General features: G+C 34.6%; 1 protein-coding gene across 2 annotated transcripts; it reads right to left on the bottom strand.

Moving 5' to 3' along the window:
- Positions 1 to 241: 241 nt before the first annotated feature.
- On the bottom strand, positions 242 to 8637 carry LOC132621711 (protein REDUCED WALL ACETYLATION 1-like). 2 transcript variants are annotated; one of them, XM_060336067.1, is made up of 16 exons: positions 8396 to 8637; positions 6750 to 6841; positions 6294 to 6434; positions 6157 to 6213; positions 6006 to 6078; positions 4784 to 4939; positions 4199 to 4348; positions 3821 to 4076; positions 3105 to 3220; positions 2933 to 3019; positions 2731 to 2819; positions 2497 to 2559; positions 2282 to 2338; positions 1546 to 1642; positions 1273 to 1431; positions 242 to 662 (listed from the first exon to the last, which is right to left on the bottom strand). In XM_060336067.1, exons 1-15 carry the CDS (start codon positions 8429 to 8431, stop codon positions 1276 to 1278), a joined length of 1626 nt encoding a protein of 541 aa, XP_060192050.1. In that variant the 5' UTR covers positions 8432 to 8637; the 3' UTR covers positions 242 to 662; positions 1273 to 1275. The 2 variants fall into 2 exon arrangements, with proteins under 2 accessions (XP_060192050.1, XP_060192051.1); XM_060336068.1 differs by having other exon boundaries at positions 6294 to 6431.
- Between the last annotated feature and the right edge of the window lie 3947 nt (positions 8638 to 12584).

Below are 12584 nucleotides of genomic sequence, written 5' to 3'. Positions count from 1 at the left end.
TCTTTTCACAGGAAATCCATAAAAGATAACACATGAAATCTATGAATAAAATATAAGAGATCTTTATAGAGTTAAGTTTTTCTGTTAAAATTATAAGTGGGTGTAGGAGATCATTTCCTCTAGGGGTCAATTCTTTTGCTCATAAGCTTTTAAAGGGCGAATTACAGCTCCATGGAATTGCAATCTGAGAACTTGCAAGTGTTTCCTCCAAGATTTCACAAACAATAAAAAAGCACTCTGATAGAGATAAAAACAATTGCATTAGCCATGAATAATTCAAGACTGTTGAGTAGAGAACACAAGTACACTTATCATGCCTATAGGCTATAGCCTATATTTCTTTCTCTTATCACTGAGTAACGAGAAACATATACGACTGTGAAAGGCAAAGAGAACAAAAAAAATTGAATATACGTGGTAATTGATATCATACAAATGAATGTCCCTCGGAGACGCAGGAAATTTGAGGCAGAATCCGAAAATAGTTCCTTGTGTACTCGAATTTAGCAACTGCAGGTGCTACTCCACAAAACTGTTGGTGCCAAATCCTTTGCAACCTGGCTTTGAATATCATCTCTATGACTGATTTCTCATTTCCACACCTAGTTTAGATCTTTCTAGAGTTCTCTATGACCGCGTCCGTCCCACCCGAGGCCAACAACCTGTCTCAGAATGAAGCACTTTAGACAAATGGTTCTACCAAATAATTCCAAGCAGGAAAATGCACACTAGGGTGATTCATCTGGGATTATGTATGCAAGCAATCTTACATACTATTTGTTGAGGAAAGGGGGATGAAGTGACAGAGCTGATGGCATTGGAAAATAGAATAAGAACTTGGCATGAAGGAAAATGTTTTCCATAAAAGATTTCTATGCGAAACATTGTTCGATGTTTGATCAAGTATAAGAAACGGTAAGACATGATAATTGTATATGATGGAGGATTAGGTATAAATAGTGTTTTAGTAGTAATATATTTTGAGTACCTAAAGGTTGATAACAATATCTAAGTGTTGGTTGAAACAAATGATATGGTAAGATATGTCATGGAGTATCTATTACTAAGGAAACTGACTTCCGCCTAAGTAAAAGAAATCATTTTCTCCCTTCAGTAGAAAGTATTCTCCTTGGGGAAAAAAACATTTTCAGCAAGGTAAGCAAATACTAAAAACTAAGATTCTTACGAAAAATATTCTTAAGAAAAACATTTTCAATCATACAAACCACACCGTACTTTTTTGTTTTTGAGATAAGCAGGATAAGAACTTACACGTCAATGAGGGATCTGAAGAAGAATAAAGGAAAGGCAATATATGGACACAGAAATCACGACCCCGGCAATGAAGTTGTGAAGCAACTTCTGATTGTCTCTCGTGGGTACAAAAACTGTCTTGAGTGTGTTGGTTAGTTCAAAAAGCCTATATGATATCTGCAGAAAGAAAGTGGAGTGCCCGATTGAGAAATCAGATGAAGAGAAAATGGAACACATAATATCACAGCTAAAATATTCAGGAAAATGAAAAGTGAGAGAACATAAGCTTACCAAAACATAAATTGCAGTGACAAGCATAAAATTAAGCAAAGGATAATCTGGGATAAAGGAGAGAAGCCACTTAGGCTGTCCATTTGGCATGTTTGATCTGCACATGAAGTCAGGAAGCAATAAGAACTCAAAGCATGCTGACCTTATCAACTCAACCAACATATAATTAAAACACTATCTGAAGAGATACAAGCATTGGGAACATTACTCTGACATTACAAGGAAACTTTAGAGACTGGCTGGGAATAAAGTATATAATGTAAGATTAAGGACGTCAATCATTTACAGATATGGAATTGGTACAATAATACCTCTAAGAAATTTAACCACACGGAAAATGCTTTAAGTTTGGCAAAATACTTCGAAAATGTCTTAAGAGGATAGAATCTTTTGTATGGATCATGATTATTAAATTGAGAGGGCAACTATTGAATTGCTCGAACAGTTTCCAGTTAAAAGTTTAAATTGTTAGAGAGGGAAACTTTTGTTTTAATATTTCAGCTTTGCAACATACCCTCTTATGCGAAAGCTGATCCTCTTTTCTTAGGTCAAGCACATGGAAAGTGTTGATGGGTGAGAGTGAGATTCGAATGCAGAATCTCAGAAAATACTACATTAAATTGGGTGAACTGTCTCATCTAAAAGCTCTACCATTGAATGTGGAACAGTTATATTTATTTATTTCAGGTCTGAAACAACAGCCATTATATTTAGAAGAACAGTGAAATACACACACCTCAGCCAGATGTGGAACTGCGAGATATAGGTTTCCAAGGTGATTTTTCCCAGCCACCTAGAAAAATAGAGCACTTAACAGTTAAAAGAAGCGGAAAGAAAAACAGCTCCAACTATGTCTAAAAGAACAAACAAAATATTAATATACTAGACAGGAAAAGGAAGGTATAAAGTCTAGATTGAGCACCACCACCAAATGGGTCAATAGAATCTTACGCAAAGAGAGTCAAAGAGACATTCCGTAGCTCCTGAGTAAAATTTCGCAAGCAGATGTAAACACTGAAAAAAATGGAAAATAAAATGAGAAAGTAGCACAAGATATCCGGAGAGAAATCAACAATATACTTTCTTTGGTTTGGCACATTATAGGCAAGCAATGGTTGGTGTTGTGTACAAGTTCACATTCGGAAACGAAGGGCTAAGATAGAATTTAAAGAGTTTAATACACACGTTATGGGAATCCACGACGTGTAGGGGTGAAGCTTGTTGTATGAGGTCTTGTCCAGCTTGTATATGTATTCATACCACAAGTACCCAACCTGCGGAAGACGAATGGAAAACTTTACAAATTCGACTAAGAAAAAAATGGGAAAAAGAAAGACGCTGCAGCAGCAGATACAGTTGACATTATGTTAGAAAAAGTCCTACTCACAGTTACAGCAACAGCAACAACTGATGCCTTGATTGTTCGCCTCCGCTTAGTTTCAGACTCCTCCAGTTTCTCCATTATCTTTTCAACCTGAAAGAATAAGATATACCAAATATAAGTCCTATCAACAAGTGAAAGACAAAAGACCTAAGAATTAGAGTTCTATTGATATTACATTAGGGTGAAAGTAGGCATATATCATGCCAACAATCCATATATAACGGTCCAGCCCAGATCTGAAGTGCCATTCATGCATCCGAGGGAGATCTGGCTTGCCTGGATCAGTGTACCCTATAATTTGAGAAAGTAGAAAACTATTATCAGGTGACAAGGGGTTAAGCCAGAATCTATAGAATGATACAAAAAGAAAGCACCAGAAATAGGGGGAAAAGATTCTTTAGCAATCACATTACTGCTTGAAACACGATACATATTTGAAACAGTTGTTTAGCATGGATACTACAATTATCTATGTGATTTTTATTGCATGCAATGAATGCACCTAAGATAAGCAACTCTTAGCATGAATATTGGTCCACCATTTTGCTCCATACAGGTGATTTTCATGAAGACATCAAATAATATTCTACAACTATTTCTGAATGATGTCACCAATGGCGATTTTTTTTTTTTTTTTATAAGTATGTCACTAATGGCGATATTAGTTTTGATAACTACTTATAACCAACTTTATAATGACGCCCACTTGCCATTACTTAGAGCCATATGCATTCATCTTGAGCATAATATTGCATGAAAGAGTGGGTAGCATTTTCCACAACATAGTTGAAGTGACTTCCAAACTGAAGTTTTCCTTGTCCAAGCACACAAAACAGTAAGTATTAAAAGTGAATTTGGAGAAAGAAAAAGAGCAAGTGCATCGTAACTAACCTAACATAAATGCAAAAGGACCCCAAAGAAATTCAAAAACTCCAGGAATCTCCCAAATGAGGATAACAACGACAAAGCACATAACAAGCTTCAGAGCCATCACTGATCTATTCTCGTTATAGTTGTAGCCAATGCCAAGGGCTCCATACACCATGAGAGTAAAAAGTGTGTGCATTGGGCAGATGTAATACAGCATGTAGTCATTGTTAAGAACAATACAACAAAATATTACGAAGAAATTCAGCCTCCACATCATCTGCAAACAGGACAAAGTTTACTATATTAACAAGTAACAACATTGAAATTTGAACCTAAGATAAGATGAAACCACCAAGAGTTTTCTAACTTAAGGTAATAGAGCATAATACATAATGTTACCTGAGCAAACCGAGCAAGACTAAAATCTTTTCTGATGTAATAATAGGAGAAGTTCCCAAAACCAGTCATCCACACATATGCAGCAATGAAAACACGAATGGCATTGTATATCTCTGTTGCAGCAAAATAATGATACATCAAAAAGAGGACCTGTTGCAAGCAAAAAATATTGATTATTTAGACTCTGCAAATGTGAAGAACATCATACACTGAAGGAGTATATACAAAGAGGCAGGTCAAATCTACAGGAAACATAAATAGATATACATGAGATGTTGTGTACTTCCTTTTTTTTTTTTTTTTTTTTTTTTTCTAAGGTGCAATTTGAAGATACTATAACTGACAAGTACTGAGTACTGAAAAGAGGATCTGCATGATTTACTGCTTCTTAGTATTAACACATATTAAACAAATAAGTTGTGCAAGAATCATGTAGCTACTCTATAACACACTCACTGGAAAAACAGAGAACAGAGAAACAAAGAGAGCAAATGGAAGCTATTGCTCAAAGAATTTCTGTCCAGATTTACTTCTTACTAAACTGAAGGATAAGTAGATTAAAAAATTCTGCTAGAAAACACTTGCCTGCATCCATCCTTTCCACTCCTCTGTCTGATGACGGTTAAGATAAAGCAAGGATTTTCCAGATGCTGATTTGTCGTTGTGTTTCTTGAAAGAAGTCATTGCTGAAACTATGATCAGAAGACAATACAGAAAGAGGAACAGATCCCGATTGTAGCTCTGTTCAAGGAAAACAATATCAAACAAAACCTTGTTATTTTGAGCTGCACTTGTGGTGTTACAAATATACATCTTATAACTCCGCAATGAGTTGCCATACTTTAAGTATACTCCAGCAATGATGCAGAAATCATATGATGTCCTTCGTTCTAGTCAACTAACAACGCAGATCCTGTACTCTCGATACCAAGAATCATATACAAAACTAAGGGGATGGGAACAAGAAAGCAAAGAAGAAAACAATTTTATCTAGAATGAGTTTGATCCTTGTGGTAAACATGGAAAATTTGAACTTCCAACAAGAACCAATTATAGTAAAGACGACCAAAAATTTACTACAAAGTAGGCCCCCGTTTGGAAAAAGATAATTTTTACTTTTTTTCAAAAAGCTTTTGAAACATTGATGTTCATTTAAACTTGATCAGTTTTTGAAAAAAATTTGGAGAAAAAATTTCTAGTTCCAAAAACTTGTTTGGGCCAGTTTTTGGGTGAAATTTTTCTTCAATTCAGAAAACTTCAACTCTTTTTCAAGCAACATGCATGTCCAAACACAACTTCAACTTCCGAAAACTATTTTTCAACACAACTTCAACTTCCAAAAACTATTTTTCAACACAACTTCAAAAACACCCTTTTTTCAAATTTCAACCAAATCTATGTGCAAACACTAGCTAGGAATGAGTTTACATATTAGCATGCACGTCATATATATGCTAGTACAGCTTAAAAAAAAAAACAATAAATTAGTTCCACTGGAGCGAAGCATGCTATAGTTTTGATAAAATACTTTGAAACAACATTACGACAAAAGTTACACAGCACAATTTCCACATCCAACAGTTCATTCTTGATATTACCTTCAGCGCTGGATAATGCACAAGAAGAATCCAGAGTAATAAATCATTTAGGCTGAACTGGTTGTGTTTATTTAACACAGAGTCCAGACAACAAGTTACTCTAGATGCACCACAAAGTGCTCATGCGCCATTATCCACAAGGTTTGTCAAAAGCATGATCTAGCAAGTCATATCATGATGCATTATTTAAAAATTAAAAGATTATGAACCTTGGTAGAATCAGCGAAGAAGTTTGTGCGGTCACAGATATAGAAATAAAATAGGATTCCCCCAAATTCGGACCTGTATGATTGAAGGAGAAACATGTTAGTATGAGGGGAAAAATGCATCCTGCATAATCAAAACAACCAAGAGACTCACATTGCCCTTAAAGTTGCTCGATTTTCAAGTAAAATGGAGTCCTCCATTGTTAAAAACCTATAAATAAATAAAATATTTCATGAAGAACACATTAAGAAAGTTAAAGGAAAATTCACCAATCTGCACACTGCACTGACCTAACTATATTTGTTTTTATTGATGAACTATACAACTTCGTAGATGCAGATTTTGACAGACCTCCTTCCAGCAAGACAGCTCGATCTTCTTCCTTGATTGTTGCATTTTCCAATTCAACTAGATTATTATCTGAATGGCTGCTGTCACAGAGAAGCCAACAATATAAGATAAGAAAACTTATAATGTTGGATAGTACAACTTTTGTGTAGATAAAACAATCACAGTTGCTTTGAGAAATCAAGTTGCCTAAAGATACTGTTCACTGATTAACAAATAGCAGCCATGGCCCAGTATTCTACAAAAGCTCCATGGCCCAGTATTCATACTCGTTCCTTTTCTTTATCGGATGGAGATCAACCGGGTGGTTATTTCCATGTTGAAAATTGAGTGAGTCAAATTAGTGAGTAAGGGGGGTTGGCTTACTTCATGACAAGGATTGAAGCTGTTTAACTTACACTTTAGATGGGAACAACCACTTCTTGTACTCCAACCACTCAGAGTATAACCATGCAACAAGGACGGGGATAAATCCAAGCAAAAATGACACCTGAGACGTGCAAAGGTAAATGCTTCAGTAGATTCCAGGATAAATTTTCCTTAACAAAATAAAGATAAAACAATCAAACCAACAAAATGATGAATAATGTTCCAAATTGCAGCAGCGCAATGCAGTACATCTTACTCCCATAAAAACTAACACGCAAAGTTAATTCCACAACAACCCGATTCTACAAGTTTTTTATCAATAGTATCTTCCGTCCTCCATGAACCGAATCTCCCACTTCCCCGTTTTTCCCTCTCTCTCTCTCTCTCTCCTCCCCCACCCAAGCAAAATAACCAAAATAGTAAAGGAAAAAGCAGGTTCGTTAGAAATCTAAAGCCATCGCGAGATAAGCCAATTCCGAAAGAGCGAAAATCCACCACCAGTTTATCCCAATTTCAATGATTTCATTCATTAGATTAGAGATTTAAAGACAAACAGCATAAATAGAATCTAAAGTGTACTTATCGGAATGACCATCATCTGTTTTGAATCTCATGGTAACAATCAACATACTTATTTTCTCCCAGGGCCTTCCCCACCAAGAATAACAGCGGGAATCCAGGGTTATCGCTGTTATTAAAAGCCATCCCTTCATTGCTTAAAGTGATGAAGAGATGAGAAGCTAGGGGTTATCACTTCATGGGTAAAGCCATGCGCTTCAGAGAAATATGTGTTTCAAACCATGACGAACAAAGTGATCAAAAGAGAAATAGACAGTTCTTTGAATCTCAACTTTGAGAAGTTGGATAAATATCGGCATAATTACATATCAAATGTTGAAAATAATTAGTTTAATTGCAATTTGAGTATTCTAGTATTTCACTTATGTAAACACAGAGCAGATCAAATCTTTAAAACTATTAAAGTATATAGCAGTTGATAGATGGCACTTTAGAGAATTGTTTTACATTCAGAATTACTACATCGTTTTGATGAAGAACTCAACATCAAATCTTTAACCATCTTATACCGGTTCTAACCACCCTACTGTTTCATCAGCTCTAATAACGAGAGATCAGTATGAAATTCCAAGTAATTGCTTCTACTACACGAACACGCTGCCACCCTCATCGTATAAACATGACCACTCGCACTTTTAATGTAATTTCTAAGTTTAAACCCCGTAGCTAGCATATATAAAAACAATGTAGCAGCAAAATCAAAAAAGAAAAGAAGAAGGATCCACCTCAAAGAAAAAACTTTAAAATCTAACCACTTAATGTACTTTCTACTACTCAAATACACCAATAATTCGTTTACTGTCAGTTACTAATAAACTCCAACAATAAACATGCTTCTACTCTTTACTGGACTAAACATAAAAACTCAAAATCTGCTCATCTCAATGCTCTTACATCAAAATTCAGTAAGCTTCTTATCATTTTAACTGACACACTTGTTACAAGTTCAACTCTTCAAACCGGATCCGATCCGACTGAAAACAACTCACATTTATTATTACTAAAAAATCACACATTTCAACTCATTAACGGATCCAAATCCAAAACTAAACTTGATTAACTTAAAACAAAAGGATGAACAAAAACATTTTAGTACCTGTCCAGGTGTCAAAGGACCGGAAACTGCCGCCATTTCCCCCCACAAAAAATCGCCGACAAGTGAAATATGATCAAAATCTCGGTAATGAGATTTGTGTATTAATTCACATACATTATATGTACGTATAGTGAATAGAGAGGAAGAGATGTATTTTATTTATATAACAGAGAGAAGAATTGTTTGAATCCCCCCTCTCTATATGGAGAGATCTCAAGCAATGGGCGTGGGGGTGGGGGGTGGCGGTGAGGGTGGGGTGGGATGGAACGACGTCGTTAGTGTAGTTTTGTGTTTTAAGTTTTGGCTGCAGATTTAATTACATGTCTTTGTCCCTTCTTTCTTTTCATACCAACCGTTGATGGTAGCGGTTGTGGTTCTAGGTGGTTCCCTTTTTTTTTTTTTTTTTTTTTTTGATTTAGTTGCTAGTACATTGTTTTCGTACGCGTTACCTGTTAGGATCGTTTGATAGATAGTCGAAATTATCTTGGGATTATAATTTCGAGACTGATTTATCCTATCTATTGGATTATTTTATATCATCTAAAAGATGGTATAAAATAATCTTAGTATAAGTGGGTTAAGAAGGTATAAGCTGGGATATCCCAGCACTAATTTTTGTACCATGTTTGGTACAAGGTATAAATTTATCCCAACACTAATTTATACCTTGTACCAAACATGGTATAAAAATAAGTGCTGGGATATCCCAGCTTATACCTTCTACCAAACGACCCCTTAAGGTTTAAACTTGGCAAAAAATTGAATTATTGTTACCAGATTCTATGTACTCTCAGTACACTTAGCACTCATTTGGTACGAAGGATAAGGGATAATTAATTCCAGAGTTAGATTTGAAATGAGTTTATCACACATTTGATTGGGATAAAATCGCGCTATAATTAGTAAAGGGATTAGTTTTCTACGGACGATAGTGTTATTTCTATCCCCGCGGGAGGGTGGATAACAATCTCGGAATAATTAATTCTGAGTTTATCACACATTTGATTGGGATAAAATAGAGATTTTTTCTTTCTGTTTCTTTTAACAATCACTACCATAATTGCTAAAAAGATTAACGAAATTATTAGTATTAATTGAATAGTTAAAAGTAAATTGGAAAGATTTGAATGATTTCTTTTCATTTGATCAAGCTTCGGTGGACATGCATACCCGATATTTGTAATTATGGGAGGTGCGCACAAGTTGGTCAAATACGACTATTATAAAGAAAATGGAAAAAGCTCCGTAGAGAGAAAATAGTTTTGATTATGTTAGGTATTGATGAGGATCTCATTTTATTATATTATGCATTGAACAATACCTAATTTACTAAACTAGGGATTTGCTGATGGAACTCTGTTACATCATTACATGGAAAGTTAATTATTCTGATATCAGTTGTAGAACTACTTAATTTTTTTATCCTCTCGCTTTAAGAAGTTTAATCATGATTGCATTAATAAGCAAGCCAATTAAGCCTTCGTCTCACCTAACCATGTTTAAAAGATAATTACAGTTACAAAATCTTGGTAGATTTGGACTTAACTAGCTAGTTGCATCCCCTTAAATATTCTAAGATTCAGATTTAAGATAACAAGGCTCACGTGGAATAGACAATAATTATAACGATAATTAGCTTAATGCAATGCATATAATCTCATTTAATTACCATGATTAATCCATACTCAAGTTGCTCAATTGAGTACAAATAAAGCACCAGACTTGTTAGGTGGTTTTAAAGAAACTAAAAGGAGATTTTAAGGCTGTTCATAAAATTCAACAGCTAAGCAACTGATTAAAGATAGTGAGATCTACTAGTAATAAGAAACAAATTTTAAAAATACCTTTAAACAGTACGAAGAATAGTCGGTATCTCCATATAATTGACGCGCAGGTGTTTTTTTTTTTTTTTTTTTTTGGGTCACCGTTAAGTGGGATTTTTTGTTTTTATGTTCTAACTTCTAAAGTATACCTTCATATCATTATCAAAAATAGGTAAATATGCTACTAATTAATATTCGAAGTGTGATACTTGTCGGCTGTCACATATGTTTTTTTTTTTTCTTCTCATAGTACATTGTATCATTGTAATCACATCACTATCGGGGAAACATCATTAAATTTACGTAAAAGGGCCAAATATACTCCTGTAAGGGTAAAATATACTTTTTCGTTATATTTTAAGTCTAAATATACCCCCGCCATTATATTTTGAGTTCAAATATACCCCTCATTATACTTTCGGTACAAATATATCCTTAAAGTTAACGGAATGACACGTGTCAAGCCTGGAATAAAAGAACCCATCCCCAATTAATTTAACTCGGCCCATACAACCCGACCAAATACCCTCAAAATTAAATATCACCTGCTCTTCTTGATTGCTTCTCAATTCTCGCCACACTTCACTGTTATTAATTGGGTGCAAGTTTGTTCATTGCCAAAGAAGATTTGCCCTGTAACTCAGCCATACAACTATCATTACTGTCAATACAACGTGTGTAATAAAGGTAATTTTTTTTTTTTTTTCTTCTAGTTTTCCCCCTCAAAATATGCATCTATAAGCAACACCAACGATGAGTATAAGGTAATATATGAGTGAGTTTAAATGAATGAACTTAGCTATTGAATACGATTTGGGAAACAATCAAGAAGAACAGGTGCTGTTTAATTTTGAGATATTTGGTCGGGTTAAATTAATTGGGTCGGGTTGGGTCGGGTTAAATTAATTGGGGATGAGTTCTTTTATTCTAGGCTTGACGTGTCATTCCATTAACTTTAAGGGTATATTTGTACCCAAAATATAACGAGGGGTATATTTGAACTCAAAGTATAGCGGCAGGGGTATATTTAGAACCAAAGTATAACGAGGGGTACATTTGACCCTTTTCCAATAGTACAAGGGTATATTTGTCCCTTTTTCGTTAACTTTAACAGGTGCTTATTTTTCTTTTAGTTCCACTCTCCATCTTTCTCTTCCACCATCTTATTTTTTTTTTCTTATTGTTAAATTATTTTCGTTCCCAAATCTTGTCATAACTAATTCATATAATGCATATAAATTGTGTTGCCATAAAATAAAGGCCAAACTCATCGACAGACACTTGTGGTCATCCACTTCTTTCACTTAAGCATCTAACGTGACCTTTGTTTCATTTAGACACTTCAGGTGAGTCATTCCTATTTCATTTAGACACTTTTTGCACCGTTATCAGAGCAAAACCAACACCAAAAGGGGCGCCATCTCATTGCACATCCAACCAGCCCAAAAGCCTCAATTTTTAATGGCCAAAACTCCACAAATTTACAAATTAGTAAATTTACAATTAAAATGAGTTGGCACAATTTAATTGAGTTAGCACAATTTAAATGAGCTGACACAATTTAATTGGCCACTTAATCCATGTAGGAGACGACCGGTGTTGCTTTTGCTCCGATAACGGTGCAAAAAGTGTCTAAGTGGAATATCAATGGCCCACCTGAAGTTTCTAAATGGAACAAGGGTCACTTTAGGTGCTCAAGTGAAAGAAGTGGACGACCACAGGTGTTTGTCGATGGGTTTGGCCTAGAATAAAATTACTAAGGTTTTGGTGCAAGCTTGGAGAGTTCTATCTCAGCTTGTGAGACTACAAGTGGGAATGTTGATGCGAGAAAATTTCATAGGTGATCATTTAAATATTAATCTATTTTGAAAATTACTATTTTTTTATTTTACCCGCATTCGATATATACACTAAGTGAATAAATGCATGACATATAAATAGACGTTTAGCACTTAATCATAATTAAGTAACATGCATTCTTACATCATTAAATTATTTTATTCTAGTAAATTAATTCGGTTTGGCGTATACACATATATCCTTAAACTTTGATATAAGAGAATATATAAACAAAAATTATTTTCTAGATCCTTTTCAAAGTTAAGCAATAATACAATGTGGATGATATGATTGGGCGTTAATGGTTTTGTGACACTTTTGAATGCTAATTGTTAATAGTAATACTAATCATCATTCAACATAAATGTCACTCTTACCGGAAAAATATATATTTGTATATATCCGATTAAAATTATATTTTTAATACTTTGCTTAAATGGCATGTCACATCACTTATTTGTGGGTTTACTTTCACTTTCAAAAAATATGAAATCCATTTAACTCACCTACCCGATGCTAATAACCCG

The sequence above is a fragment of the Lycium barbarum genome, chromosome 12 (assembly GCF_019175385.1).
Source record: "Lycium barbarum isolate Lr01 chromosome 12, ASM1917538v2, whole genome shotgun sequence".
Taxonomy (NCBI): Eukaryota; Viridiplantae; Streptophyta; class Magnoliopsida; order Solanales; family Solanaceae; genus Lycium; species Lycium barbarum.
The sequence above is the reverse complement of the archived record's forward strand: the minus strand, read 5'-3'. Positions and strand labels throughout refer to the sequence as shown.